This window comes from Odocoileus virginianus, chromosome 30 (genome assembly GCF_023699985.2).
Source record: "Odocoileus virginianus isolate 20LAN1187 ecotype Illinois chromosome 30, Ovbor_1.2, whole genome shotgun sequence".
Taxonomy (NCBI): domain Eukaryota; kingdom Metazoa; phylum Chordata; class Mammalia; order Artiodactyla; family Cervidae; genus Odocoileus; species Odocoileus virginianus.
The window spans coordinates 5,089,465-5,104,962 of NC_069703.1; the positions used below are offsets into that span (position 1 = coordinate 5,089,465).

Genomic DNA, 15,498 nt, shown 5'->3' on the forward strand with positions numbered 1-15,498 from the left:
TCTAGCTCCATGTTCCCTAAACTAATAAAACCCCTCAGTCCTGAGCAGGTCAGGGGGAAAAAAAATGTTTGCCTCCTGGAAAAGACAAAGCTAATTTTTTTCAGATTTTAAAGAGAGATATAATTTAGAAAAGGGATAATCACAAGCAACATTTTCTGCTGAGAACAAAAACCAAAGCAAAAAAATATTTATGGACATTCCCAAGAAACCACTATGGCAAATCTCACTGGAACTTTAATTCATGTGGAGGCTTTGAAACATCAGCACACAGCAGGAAATGAAAGGGCATTTGAAAACTAAAGGACAACACCAGCTTCTCTATCCATACCTCTACAAATTGCAAAGAAGGTCCTTATTTTTAGCAAAATTGCTATCACATTGACAAACAACAGTTTTGGAGATGTGTCCACAGTTTGGTGCCAACACTACTCTGTTGCTGCAAATCTAAATCCACCAGAATATTCTTTCAAAAGTAGTTTTGCCTTAAAATACATTCACATGTAGAGCAGGGAATAAGAACTGTCATGTATAATGAAAAGTGGGGGCCTGAAAACAAGAGAAATATGCTGGAGAGCTCAAGAAGTATACAGGGAAGCAAAGTTCTTTTTTAGCTCCCAGAGAATTCCTCAGCAATTAGTGGTTTGTCTTGAAATGATAGCAGTTGCAAGAACTGCGGCCAGAGACCCATGGCCTGACTACATCATGGGAATATCCCTGGCCTCTGAGACGAAAGAAACTGCATAGAGTTATGGAGGCACAAAATATGTTTTTCAAAGCTTGATAGGCATCTCTAATATATGAAGCAAACCAAAAAAAAAAAAAGGCAAAGAAAAATTGTCCTTGATCAGGATTTAACAGACATTTCAAGGTGGTGGAATGTGTTAACACTGTAAAGTATTGTTTATGAACAAGGAAATGTTTCAGTGTACCAAGCTACCCTCCAAGAAGTATCTTAAAGTCTTGGAAGAATGAAGTCCAAGATAAATGGTTGTGGGATTTTGTCGCTAAGATTAACTTCCTGGCATTACTCAAAAAGATATATAATAAAGTGTCATGAAGAACTTCCAAAATCATCAGAGTTTAAGGACAATATGTTATTTTAGTTTTACATTTTTGCTGAAGCAGCTTTGCCCCCTCCCCTATCAAATACCTGATTATAAAAGAAATGCAAGCTTATTGTAGATAGCCAGGAAGCATGAAGAAATATCATATATCACTACACCACCCATGTGCCAGTATGATTAGTATACTGGCAACTTTTTCTTGACTTTTTCCTATATGTTTATTTTTAACGTAGTTGAGATTACACTGTGTGTGTATGCATGTGCATGTCTTTTCACATAATGTATCATAGAATTATCCAAGGTCATGGAGAACATGTCACAATTGTCATTTTGCTTAACTGTTTCCTGTTATTGTATATTTTGTGCATTCTTTAGTACATTTGTACACTCACTCTAAGTGTTCTGTTATTTCAAGTAATGAGCTTTCATTGCTTAAAACATGAAAGTATTATACATTATATTTATTTGCACACATATGTATCTGTCTCAGTTTTGGTGCTGACACAAAATAGTTATCTTGTATTTATTTTCTTTGATGTAGTTCCTCAGAAATTAAGGAGACTCATTTGAATCTTGATTATGTAGAAAACTAAAAATCAATAGTGAAAGATAAATATAGCTCAATTTTTAAATGGGCACAAGATTTAAATAGACATTTCTTCAAAGAAGATATACCAATGGCTAGGAAACACACGACAAGATGCTCATCATTAAGGAAGTGCAAATCTAAACCATAAGAGATTTAACTTTATATTTACTAGGATGTCAATTATCAAAAAGACACTAACAAGTATAGGGAAGGATATGGAGAAACTGGAACCCACATACTGCTGATGGGAATGTAAATTGATATAGTCACTTTGGAAAACACGGTGGCTCCTCAAAGGTTAAGCATAGAATTACCACATGACCCAGCATTTCTACTCCTAGTTATATACTCAAGAGAAATGAAAATATATATCCACACAAAAACTTGTATTAGCAACATTATTCTTAACAGCCAAAAAGTAAAAATGTAAATGTTCAAGAACTGATGAATGGGTAAGCAAAATGTGATATATCCATACAGAAGAATATTATTCAGCAATAAAAAGGAATGCAGTGCTGATATATATGACCATATGGATGAACCTTGAAAATGTGATGCTAAGTGAGAGAAGCTAGTCACAAAAGATCATTTTTTTTATTCCATTTATATGAACTGTATAGCCTAGGCAAACATACAGAGACATAAGGTAGTTTAGCAGTTGCCAAAGCTGAGAAGTTTGGGTTTTCTTTGTGGGGAAATGAAAATGTTCTGGAATTAGACAGTGGTGATGGTTGATATATTTTAATAAATATATTAAAAATCATTGAATTGCACACTTTAATAGGTGAACCATTTGGTATGAAAACTATGTTTCAATAAAGCTGTTATTTAAAAAGAGTACTCAGCACATTGTGGAAAATGTTCAGACACTGGCTCATTTTTCATAATTTAAATGTACCAGTAAGGACCCACCATATTTTTGGCAAGAGAGTTTGCCTGACTGCAAAGCACTCTCTGGTATCAAATTTCTTTAAACGTGTTTGAAATGTTCTTACAGTCACAGGAGATAATTACTACAGTCTCTAGTCAAGTTTCAGATGGTTCACTCATAGATCCCTGTCTTTTTAAGAACAGAGTTTAGACTATGCTTCCTGAGTGAAAGTAGAGTTATTTTTGAGAGAAATTAATCTAATTCACAGGCTTTTACTATAATTCAAAGTAAATGTGAGCTTCCTTATCCAGGAACTGGAAAAAGATTTATTTACATTTGCCATCATTTTGACAAAAACTCTATATAAATCTCACATATAGAGGTTATTTCCATTTTAACCATTCTAAGAATAAATGTAGTCTAGCCAGTTTAATTTAGACAGCCTTTGTTTGTTGTTTAATTTTCACAGGCATTTTAGACAACCCACAAACGACACCTATTCCTACAATCACACAGTGGGGCTGGGGTAGGGGAGCGACTGTAAATATTTCTGTGGTTATTTTTCAGAAAATACAGTTTGCCACTAGGGATGACTTTTAAAGCTTATATTAGTCATTTTCACTTTTGCATGAATATATTCCTTTCTGAGATGCAATTTTCATAAGAGGGAGAAAACCTGAGTACAAAGCCTTAAAGGAACTGGGAGGGGGAGCATAAAGAAGGAAATAAGGTGCTTACAGAAATAGAGACAGGTTTACCTACCACCACTCTGGCAGGGCAACCCATAAACACCTAAGTGTCTTATGCTCCTATCTCTGCTGATAGAAATGGTGGGTATGCTACTAAAAACAAACAAACAAAAAACCTCTCTGAATTCATTCCATTCTTCATCCAATCAGTTCTCTTCATCCTATATTACCTCTCTCCTTCTCCCAAACCATGTCCTACTGAAGCCGTGACTTCACTGCAGGTTAATATGACTCTAATATGGAGAGCTGCGTTGTGGAAGGCGCTGACGGGCGTTGTTCAATGTCACCGGCCCTCCCCAAATTGCTTTCCTCATTCAGTCAGCTATGCAGAGACAACACCTTGGCTTCATGGCCAGCCACGACACTGACCGAAACCGAGCAATCATTCCAAAGCCAAACTCATCTTCCTCTCAAACACGCTCCTCCTCCGCTGTCACCTCCACTACTAAACTGGTCACCACTGAAGTGGGGACTGTATTGCTGATCCTGCTCACAGAGCCGCGCTCTCTCGAATCTCACCGCGCGCACTGCTGGGCCCATGAAAGGCAAGGTGAGCGCCACGAGGCTGGAAGACTCCAGGACTAGGAGCTGCAGACAGGCTTATTTTCTCCCGGCGAGCACAGCAGCCGTAGCAACAGCCATAATCTAACCTCACATACCTCTCTCTGCACTCTCAAGGCCTTCAGATGCTGCTTCACAGGCGCACCACGCGAAGCAGCCGGTGACCACGCGAGTACCTCGAGGTTGCGCATGCGCAGTGCTACACGCGACCTCAGCTGTTACATAATCATATTCACAAAAGGCGGGGCGAGAGAGCCTGACCACGCCTTCTCGGCTAATTTGTTCTTTCCCTACAGTTACTCAGAAGAAAACCTTGAAAATCATCCTCGATGTGCTCTATCACCTTATACAGCTAAGTAATTAGGAACTCTAGCAGTTCTAAATCTCAAATCTCACTCAAATTTGTCCATTTCTCTCAGCTCCCTCAGCCACCACCATTTCTTACTAGGATGACTGAAATAATTCTCCTAGGTAGGTCTCTGCTTTCAAATTTACCTCCTTTTAATAGTCTCCATACAGTGTCCAAACAACGAAAAACACAAATTAAGATTATGTGAAACTGGAACTTCCCTAGTGTTCCAGTGGCTAAGACTCTGTGTTCCCAACGCGGGGGGCCAGGGTTTGATCCTGGTTCAGGGAACTAGAATCCCACATGCCTAAACTAAAAGACCCCGCATCAGCAACTAAGACCCGGTGCAGCCAAATACATATTTTTAAAAAGATTATGTGAAACTCTCATTTAAAACTGACATCTCATGACCTTCAAGTAAAAGGCCCGCCCCAGCCGCTGCCCTCCTCTCCGGCCACTTTTCTGACCTCTCTCTGGAGATTTTTTGGTCCTTTCAGTGAATCTGGCATTTTGTGCCTCGGGCCTCCTTCTGCCTGAAGGAGGACTTCTTACAAAGTCTGTCTAAGAAGCAGCGTTTAGGACTTCTCCGGTGGACCAGCAGCTAAGATCCTGTGCCCCCACTGTATCAGCCCGGGTTCAGTCCCTCATCAGAGAACTGTAGATCCCATTTGCTGCGGCACAAATAAATAATTAACTAGTCTTTCCTACTTAGCAAGCACTACATAAATACTATGACTTAGATGATTCGGTCCTAACTTTAATTGACTCTATGATATATTTTCAGTTTTTAATCAAGCATGTGTAAATTAAAATTTAATCTATTTTCCTAATGATGCAGATTCTCATCACTTTCTCCTGTTTTTTTAAAAATTTAATACTGGAAAATTTAATTCCAATCTGGTGTGATAGAAAGGGCAAAGAAGGCATTTGAACCCAGGTGGACTTGAGCTCAGATCCCCACATGTGATAATTAGGTAACTGAAAAATTGCTTAACCTGAGACTTAGTTTGAGGAAATCTACAAAATGAAAGAAATACAATCATCCCTCAGTATCTGTGAAAGATTGATTCCAGGAGAACTGAGAATAGTAAAATCTGCAGATGGCTTAGTCCCCTATAAAAAACATATTTGCATATAACAAACCTATGCACAGCCTTCAATGTACTTTAAATCATAAGTATAAGATTTCTTATAAGACCTAATACAATTGTCACAACACAAATTTTGCTTTTGGAAAATTCCTGGAATTTTTTTCAAATATTTTCCATCTGCTATTGGTTGTATCCATGGATGCAGAACGAGTGGATAACAGAGGGCCAACTGTATTCAATTTGCAGAGTTGTTGTAAAGATTAAATGAAACAGCATGAATAAAAGGGTCAAATATAATTCTCAACTCATTGTATGCCCTTCAGTCAGTCAGTCAATTCAGTCACTCAGTCGTGTCCGACTTTGTACGACCCCATGGACTGCACAGCACACCAGGCCTGCCTATCCATCACCAACTCCCAGAGTTTACTCAAACTCATGTTGAGTTTGAGTTGGTGATGCCATCCAACCATCTCATCCTCTGTCGTCCCCTTCTCCTCCCGCCCCCAATCCCTCCCAGCATCAGGGTCTTTTCCAATGAGTCAGCTCTTCGCATCAGGTGGTCAAAGTATTGGAGTTTCAGCTTTAGCATCAGTCCTTCCAATGAACACCCAGGACTGATCTCCTTTAGGATGGACTGATTGGATCCCCTTGCAGTCCAACGGACTCTCAAGAGTCTTCTCCAACACCACAGTTCAAAAGCATCAATTCGTTGGCATTCAGCTTTCTTTATAGTCCAACTCTCACATCCATACATGACTACTGGAAAAACCATAGCTTTGCTAGGTGGACCTCTTTTGACAAAGTAATATCTCTGCTTTTTATGGGAGGGGGGATTGGGATGGGGAATACATGTAAATCCATGGCTAATTCATTTCAATGTATGACAAAAGCCACTGCAATGTTGTAAAATAATTAGCCTCCAACTAATAAAAATAAATGGAAAAAAAAAATCTCTGCTTTTTAATATGCTGTCTAGGTTGGCCATAACTTTTCTCCCAAGGATCAAGTGTCTTTTAATTTCATGGCTGCAATTACCATCTGCAGTGATTTTGGAGCCCAAAAAAATAAAGTCTGTCATTGTTTCCACTGTTTCCCCATCTATTTGCCAGAAGTGATGGGACCAGATGCTATGATCTTAGTTTTCTGAATGTTGAGTTGTAAGCCAACTTTTTCACCCTCCTCTTTCATCAAGAGGCACTTTAGTTCTTCTTCTTACTTTCTGCTATAAGGGTGGTGTCATCTGCATATCTGAGGTTATTGATATTTCTCCCAGCAATCTTTATTCCAACTTGTGCTTCATCCAGCCCAGCATTTCTCATGATGTATTCTGCATATAAGTTAAATAAGCAGGGTGACAATATACAGCCTTGAAGTACTCTTTTCCCTATTTGGAACAAGTCTGTTGTTCCATGTCCAGTTCTAACTTTTGCCTCCTGACCTGTATACAGGTTTATCAAGAGGCAGGTCAGGTGGTCTGGTATTCTCATCTCTTTAAGAATTTTCCATAGTTTTTTGTGATCCACACAGTCAAGGGCTTTGGCATAGTCAATAAAGGAGAAGTGGATGTTTTCCTGGAACTCTCTTGCTTTTCCAATGATCCAACTGATGTTGGCAATTTGATCTCTGGTTCTTCTGCCTTTTCTAAATCCAGCTGGAACATCTGGAAGTTCACGGTTCATGTACTGTTGAAGCCTGGCTTGGAGAATTTTGAGCATCAGTTTGCTAGCATGTGCGATAAGTGCAATTGTGTGGTAGTTTGAACATTCTTTGGCATTGTCTTTCTTTGGGATTGGAATGAAAACTGATCTTTTCCAGTCCTGTGGTTACTGCTGAGTTTTCCACATTTGCTGGCATATTGAGTGCAGCACTTCCACAGCATCATCTTTTAGGATTTGAAATAGCTCAACTGGAATTCCATCACCTCTACTAGCTTTGTCCTAGTGATCCTTCCTAAGGTCCACTTGACTTGACATTCCAGGATGTCTGGCTCTAGGTGAGTGATTACACTGTCGTGATTTTCTGGGTTGTGAAGATCTTTTTTGTATAGTTCTTCTGTGTATTCTTGCCACCTCTTCTTAATATCTTTTGCTTCTGTTAGGTCCATACCATTTCTGTCCTTTATTGTGTCCATCTTTGCATGAAATGTTCCTTTGGTATCCCTATTTTGGGCCCTTAGTGAACTATATTCTTCCTCTTTTAATTAACATCTTATATATCTCTGAATAGACATTCTTACAGGCGATATTTTTATATAAACACATAAACACCTATTCACATACCATAAAGATCTTCAAAAATTCAACAGATACTTAGATACAATGTTGCATGCTGTTTGGGACACTGGAGCAAAGCCTAAAGTAATTAAATCTCTCACAATTTGACAATATAAGTGAGCTCAGCCACTGGCCATTGTAGTTATTCTATTTCTGGGAATAAAGGAGACAGGTTTATTTGCAGTATCCCATGCTTAATCATTAGTATTAAATGAATTAGGACCAGAACTAATCAAAGAAGCAAACAGCTGATTACTGCTGTTTTGTTGAAGAAGTAATTGATGTTCACACAGGTTAAAGCGGCCAAAAAGGCCCCTAAATAAATGGCCCAGCTCTTTTTCTCCCTTTATAGCTTGTTTTCAATGGTCTTTAGTCTGTGATTACTTAAATATTCATTTATTTCAGAAGCCTTTTTGTGAAAATCCCAATTAAAAAACCAATCACGTTCTCAATAAATTGGGCTAACAACTTCTTTCAAAAGAAGAAACAAGTAAATTGCAATGCTTCAATTCTAAAATTTGATTTCCTATGACTGTATAGGCAGTGAATTCAGTTAAAACCAGGAAAACCTCATAAATTTAGTCATAGTGATTGATTAATAGAAGATATACCTTCCGCTATGGAGATATGGAGAATCTTTCTTTGTTCAATAATACTGTCTTCTAATTTTTTCCACATACATTTTGCACTCATTTGTTTACTCAGTATAACTAGAGTGACTCTACAACTTAACAATTGTATCTGTAATTAGTGACCCACTTGCATTTTACCATCTGGCTAGAAATATTGGTATAATTAGCACATATCTTTCTTTTGGCCTTTCAATGGGGTATTACAATCACTAAATTTAAATTCCAGTGGTGAACCACAGAGGGAGGAAATCTTCCGACTAATTATAAAACAATCCTTTTTTTTGCTTATTCTGAAAGTTGACCACAGCATGGAGTTGGCATGGAATCTAAATGTGAGATATTATTCATTTGATGCCGACCACATTTGCACCCACCCTTGCACATTATGGATATTCTGAACAGTTCATACTCCTAGAGCAGAATTCAGAAGTTGTAACAAGGCATTGTCTGGCCTGCAAAGCTTAGCAGATTATATCAAAGTTATTATAACTGGCCCTTTATAGAAAAATTTGTTGACATTTTTCTGGATGATCTAGACAGTCTAGATATAAATGAAAGCATGTGTACCAGTACGAGCTGAAAGGAAATGACTACAAAATATATAAAGAAATATCATTGATAGAAATTAATAATTAATAGAAAGAGGAGCAGTAAGAGAACAAAATTTTTAGAATGACACCTAGAGATTTAATGCTGTGTTAACTAAGGGAGATAACATGAATCCAGGAAGTTCGGTGAAAGAAAGGGAGAATATGATCATCAATTTACTTAGAGGTAGTTCACATTTGAGGATACTTATATCCACATAAAGATAACACATGTAACTTCAGTGACTAGGAGGAAAATGGGCTAAAGAGAAAAACTAGGGAGTGCCTGTCTGTCAGAAAAAGAAGATATGGAACCTGAAGTTGTTCACAACTGAAAAAAAAGTTCCAAATTTTTAACAATACCTCCTTCCTACGAATTGTCAAGTCCGCACATCATTTCTCTCATCACACTCCATACTTCTTACATGGTGATTTTACTCATCTCTATGCAGCACAGTGCACTGCCATACATTGACATTTTCTAAAAGTATTATTACTTAGAAGAAGTTAATAGCCCTTCTTGTTTTCAAATTTATGTGCTTTATCCAACAGACTGGGTCTAATAAACATAGCTGTACTAGAAAAGGAGTTCAAAGACGATGTGGGTCAAAGGCTAGAGAGACTCCAGGCAAAGAGGTTAGCATTTAGGAATAACAAATTTAGAAGTACTTTAAAGCAAAAGACAACCACAAATGTAAAAAAAATGCTTTTTAATTTGTAACCAAAAGGATCATTAAATTGATGTAATTTTTTTTTTTACTATTCAAAACAATTGTAGGCAATACGCCTTAAGCAACATGATTACTGAATAAAAGTTGAGATGGACGGCAGTTGTAATTTGTGTGAAATTTATACTTGAGTTTAAAGTTCTTTAAACTTTCATAAAATTATAAACTAATAATAATTCCCCAAATTGGAAGTCAGATAACTTAATTTTAATACAATTCAAAATTAAAGTACAATTGCTTATACAACAATGAATAAGGACAAGTTTCCAAGTCAGATATCAAACTGAAAATTCAAATATATACAGAGGAAATGTAAACAGTTATAAAATATCAACAGTTATAAATGTTACTTACAGCAAGGCTATTCAAATTTTGGTCTATGAATTATTTGTGACTCATTCAAAATGAAAGAAAGAACTTGTGCCAGAATGGAAATCTATTATGTCACTAATCGGCTATTTCTTTTATAACAAGAGTTTCTTGATAAAGGAAACAGTGTGCTGATTTATATTCTGGAACAGGTGCCTTATCTCATTACAACCTGGAGAACAGGTCCTGCTTACTTTCTTTAAAGTGCCATGATAATTTTACTGCTCAGAGTTAGGTTAATTTTAGTGTGGGGGAAAAAAGTTGAAATGACACATGATTGTCAGCTATACTTCTTCTATTTTTAATCCCATTGATCCAAAGATCCTAACCAAAAAGCAAATTATACTTTATAAACCCATCACAATATAACATTAATCCTCAGGTGATTACTGACATCTATTCACCTCTGAGGGGATCTCCATATTCCCACTTCAGTGGGAATATATATTAACCGTTTCAATTAACACTTGCTTTCAATCTTGCAGGAAGAAAGTAAGAATTATTTTATAATTATCAAGAAAAAAATTTAATAAGTAACAGTTGTTTGTGAATAAGTTCCTCTAAAAATTGGTTTATTCTTATATATCTATCAGAGAAAATTTTAAGCTCATCTTTATGAAAAAATTGAACTTTTATACTGTTTGGGTAACAACCGGTTGCTTTTACAATGAAAATTGGTAGGGAAAAAGGTATGGAGATTTATAACCCTGTGTATGCTATTAACTAAAGGGAAGCAGATAAACTATTTTAAGATTCCTCAGAATAAAAGTAAACTGGCATAAAATATTTTTTAAGAAACAGTTTATAATTCAAAATTCAAACACTGCTTGATTTTTAGTATGGCATAATTCCTCTGGAAATTAAAAAACATAATATGGTCTTTTGTAAAAGTAATAATTTCCTCTTTCTCCAATGACTTACTAAACTTTACCTGCATTAGCTTAATACTGAAGGCAAATAAATGGACAACCAACGATTCAGAAAAAAACTCATCAGTTTTAGATATACAGAAGCCCAATTAGCTTCTGCATTGACTAGTTTATTGAACCGATAACTACTTCTTAAGGAAGTTAAATGTACATTTACATGACTTAAGATGAGAGCTTCTTCAGCACCTGAGCTGAGTGCAATATACTGGAGGGAAGAATCTCTAACAGAAAGTTGTCTAAGGACTTATTTCATCTACCTATATATATATATATACATCTATACAAACACATTTACACATATACACACACACAAGCAGAAATAACTTCTCCTTCAAGAAATGTTGAAGATGTAAAAAGAATTCTCCATTTACCTAAATAAAGCAATCTGATGGTTATTAAAAAGTTTTTAAGTTATTTGGAATCTCACAAAATTTCAACAAGTTTTTTTAGAATAACATATAATTCAAAGGGAAAAAACTCAAGGATTTCTTTTGACACAGTATCATGGTTGCAAAGTTACAGTTATCTTACCTTGATAACATGAGTTTGAGTAGTCTCCAGGTGGAAAGTCATCAACGATTACCCAACAGGAGTCAATCCCCACCCCCTTAGGACTGAACACAGTCACCGGTCTCTCATCATTCTGCTGTCCTTAGACTATCACCTGCAGTGGCCCCAGCGAAACCCCATTGGAGGCCGCTCTGCTGAGCCCTGTCACACCCTAGGAGAGCTCTTCACGACTTCAGAAGAGCTGGATGTGCCCCTGTTTTATGCCCATGTTCACCTCGCTGCTGCCGACTGGCACTGTGCTGGCAGTCCTACTGTGCTATGATGTCTTATGCATACTTTTACAACTCTGAATGACTGGCTTGTACTCCAAAACTCAGAAGATACTTAAAATCCTGCCAGTTGTGTAAGTCTGTCAGTGCTTTCTTCTACATTCAATTAATAAATATGTTTCATTGACTGAAAATAGAGCCCATTCAGCTTCATCTAAGCATCTTCTATTCTAGAGAATCTGGAGGATGAAAACCCTCTACACTTGAATAGCTTCTATTCTCCATCTTTCAGACCTTGTCTGAAGTATGGTGAGAGTGGGCAAAAGACATTTGAGTTAAAAATGATGCCATGCTGCTCTTTCCTCTGTTTTAACTTGTATAGAATATCCCTAATCCACTTTCTAACCCCTCCTCTGCTCTGGTTAAAGGACCTGTCTCATATAGTGGATCATATGTAATGCAGTTTCAAAATATCCAAGACTGAAAAACACTTTCAAGTGTTAAATATCTTGAGCATCTATAGAATAGCTATATTTTTATTTAAACTTGAAACTGTTATCCTAAACAGAATTTTGTCAATAGAGGCATGGTGTAGGGCTTACCTTGGAGAATCTATTAAATTCAATTGTGTTCATTTTGTTTAGTTTACATCAACCATAATATAACCCAAATCACTTTTTTCCTGATAAGACATTTTGATAAATCCATTTGAACCCAAATTCTTTCATTAACATGTAAACTCATAAGTACAATTTTATTTTTGTTATATATTTAAATGTTGTTTGGAGAGTTGATATCTCAGTATAGGGAATGAAATTATGCTAGTAACTACTAACTTAGCATTCAAACATTTCCCTAAATTCTTCAATGCAAAAGTGCATTTACAATATAAACATGCCATATGTGAAGCTACAAACCACAGTCTCACACGGGAGTGGATTTCAGATTCCAGATTCAGTTCACATGGGTTAAGGAGCAAAGTGCTAACAGAGCAAATCTGACACGAGTTCGTGGGGGTTAGGCAGTGAGTCATCAAAGCGGAATCTCTTGGACACCAAGCTGCTGTCCTCCGGGATATTCTCCTTGTCCTCTCGGTCACTGCAGGCACCATTACAAGACGGTTTGTAAGTCTTGTCCTCTGAGGACCTTACTGTGTGATCCTGACTTTGAGAGGAAGTGGAGGTTTCTTCAGGGTGAAACAAGCTTCCAAAGTCCCACTGCCGCAGCCAGGAATGAGAAAGGCAGATTTCGGCCGTCGGTCTTTTCCTTTGAACGAAAGCACCGAGAAAAAATTGAGATCTAAAAATCAGGTTGGAAATGTCTGTAGTTCAGTACATTATAGGCTTATTTTTTAATCTATTCTGAAAATAACACATACCCATAGTACAAGAGGGAATAATAATAAGAAAAGTGGAACACCTACAGTTTGTTTAATTTCGACACGTGCTGACATGTCATGAACCTTACAGACAGGACTATCTAGTCAAAACACTAGGGAACATATTTTAGCCTTGCAAGTAAAAATCAGTAAAATTATAAAGACTCTTGGGTTTATAAACCCTTTGAAGGAAAATACATGTAAGTAAATTATAATCTCTATATACTTTATTCTTAAAAAGTAATAACAGTTAAATCTTGAAAACAGAGACTACTCTTCAAAGATGTTTATCTAATATTTTTAGTTTTTAAATTTTGTTTTCTCTTGTGAAAGCAACATGGTCAAATATCGTAATACTTCAGAAGTAAAGAAAACTTCAACCTTAACCACCATAACCATTAGAACGTAGGTTTCCTTAGTCTTTGTTTTTATGTTCAATTTTTATGATTATTAAAAAAGATTTTTATGATTATAAAAAAATTAAGGTGCTCATTACAGAAATGTTAGAATCTAAGTGAAAAATATTTAAGAAAACTAAACAGTTTAAAACCATAAACACATAGAATAATCACTATTATTAATCACTTCTATTAAATAACCATCTATGAATGGTTGCCTGCCAGGCTCCTCTGTCCACAGGATTTCCCAGGCAAGAATACTGGAGTGAGCTGCCATGTCCTCCTCCAGGGGAATCTTCCTGACCCAGGGACCAAACCGTGACTCTTACGTCTCCTGCCCTGGCAGGCAGGTTCTTTACCAAGAGCACTACCTGGGAAGCCCGAAATAGAGCTAGTCAGTGTTCGTTAAAACTTGCATTAAGCCTGGGGTTTTTTTCTTAAGCAAATAAGGAAAGTGAATCCTCCAGGAGATTAAGCAACTGTCAGAGAGAGAAGACTTGACAAGTAGCAAATCCAGGATCCCAGCCCAAGACTGTATCACAGCATCTGAGTTACAGGCAGCCAAGGCATTTTAAGGTAAAAAGGGCTGACCCGGGGGCTTCCCAGGTGGCTCAGCAGTAAAGAATTCACCAGCAATGCAGGAGACGTGGGTTCCATCCCTGGGTCGGGAAGATCCCCTGGAGGAGGAAATGACAATCCACTCCAGCATTCCTGCCTGGAAAATTCCACAGACAGAGGCGCCTGGTGGGCTACAGTCCATAGGGCTGCAAAGAGTCAGACACAACTGAGCAACTGAGTGCGCACATACAGGACTTATCCCAGTAAAGAAAAGGAGGTGAGCGTTTTCTTTTCCTGCTTTGAAGCTGCCAGTGAGTAAGGTAAGAGTCTTAAGACATACTTTCAAGTAGCTTCTTTAGCCGGCAAAGAGTATCTGCCCCCTAAAAATTTGACAATCAGTATCTGAACTTGTTATACAACTATAGTTATTTCACTATAAATAATTCATAACAAAGTCTTATCATAGCCAGCCACGTATATTATACATCTTTGGTGTGTGTGTTCAGTTGCTCAGTTGTGCCTGACTCTTTGTGACCCCACAGACTGTAGCCCTCCAGGCTCCTCTGTCCGTGGGATTTTCCAGAATACTGGAGTGGGTTACCATTTCTTCCTCCATGGCATCTTACTGACCCAGGAACTGAACCTATGTCTCCTGCGTCTCATGCATGGCAGTGGATTCTTTACTGCCGAGCCATCGCTTCTACGACTAATCATTTTAAGGAATTTCAGAGGATAGTAGCAGGTTGAGAGAGAGAGAACCCAAATCTTCTCTTCGATTCAAGATTTCCTGTTATATATTTTATATTTCCTATGTTTGAAGTTATAGATTTATCATTTGATGATGTCTCATACCACCTCTCTTCCCATTTTACCTGAAACTTAAGAAAGCAAACATCTAATAATTTTATACTGTTTTATAATGTGTCTTTCTTAATAGTCATATGTAATTTATTTCATAATAGTATTTAAGTAAATTAATATTACTTACTCTGGATTTTTTACTAAAAGGCTCTGGATGAAGTCTGTGGCCAGCTGTGAAACTGATGAAAAAGTTTCTTCCGAATAATCTACATTAACTTGAGAAATATTGAGGTATGTTTCCTGATTATCTTCTCCCACAAATGGCGATGTGTGAGTTAATAACATATATGCTATTACACCAACATTCCTGAAAAAACAAATAACTGAGAAGATGGGAACTTAAAATGTGTGTTAATCTTAAAACACTTATATAAAGTAAAATTGATTCTCAACATATTCCTGTCCTCAAATCTTGTGCAGTTAAACTACAGATTTTAAACTGCTTTTCAAAGTTCCCATAGTATACTATTAAAGCTGAAATAATTATGCTGTCTCAAAGTTTGCCTCACAGAAAAAGACTGAGGGAATAATGCACATGTATGTTATGTAAAAATAATGTATTAAATATGTATCATTATATCTACAGTCTGCCCTTCACACAGACGCCTGTTTATCAAGTACACAAAGCTGTCCTGACTGGCATTTCCCAAATGGCGTCCAATGACACAGTGATGATCTGTGAGGCATAAATACGATTCCATACAAACAGAGGCTGCGGGTTTGGTAAAGCAC

General features: G+C 37.1%; 1 protein-coding gene across 2 annotated transcripts in view; it reads right to left on the reverse strand.

Moving 5' to 3' along the window:
• Window positions 1–9,461: 9,461 nt before the first annotated feature.
• STK17B (serine/threonine kinase 17b) overlaps window positions 9,462–15,498 on the reverse strand; it is a 29,606-nt gene continuing 23,569 nt past the window's right edge. For both annotated transcript variants that reach the window (XM_020900838.2, XM_020900837.2), the window contains exons 7-8: window positions 14,894–15,073; window positions 9,462–12,837 (exon numbers count right to left, since the gene is read on the reverse strand). In XM_020900838.2, coding sequence (XP_020756497.1) covers window positions 12,555–12,837; window positions 14,894–15,073 — 463 coding nt within the window. In that variant the 3' untranslated portion in view covers window positions 9,462–12,554. The remainder of the gene's footprint in view (window positions 12,838–14,893; window positions 15,074–15,498) is intronic.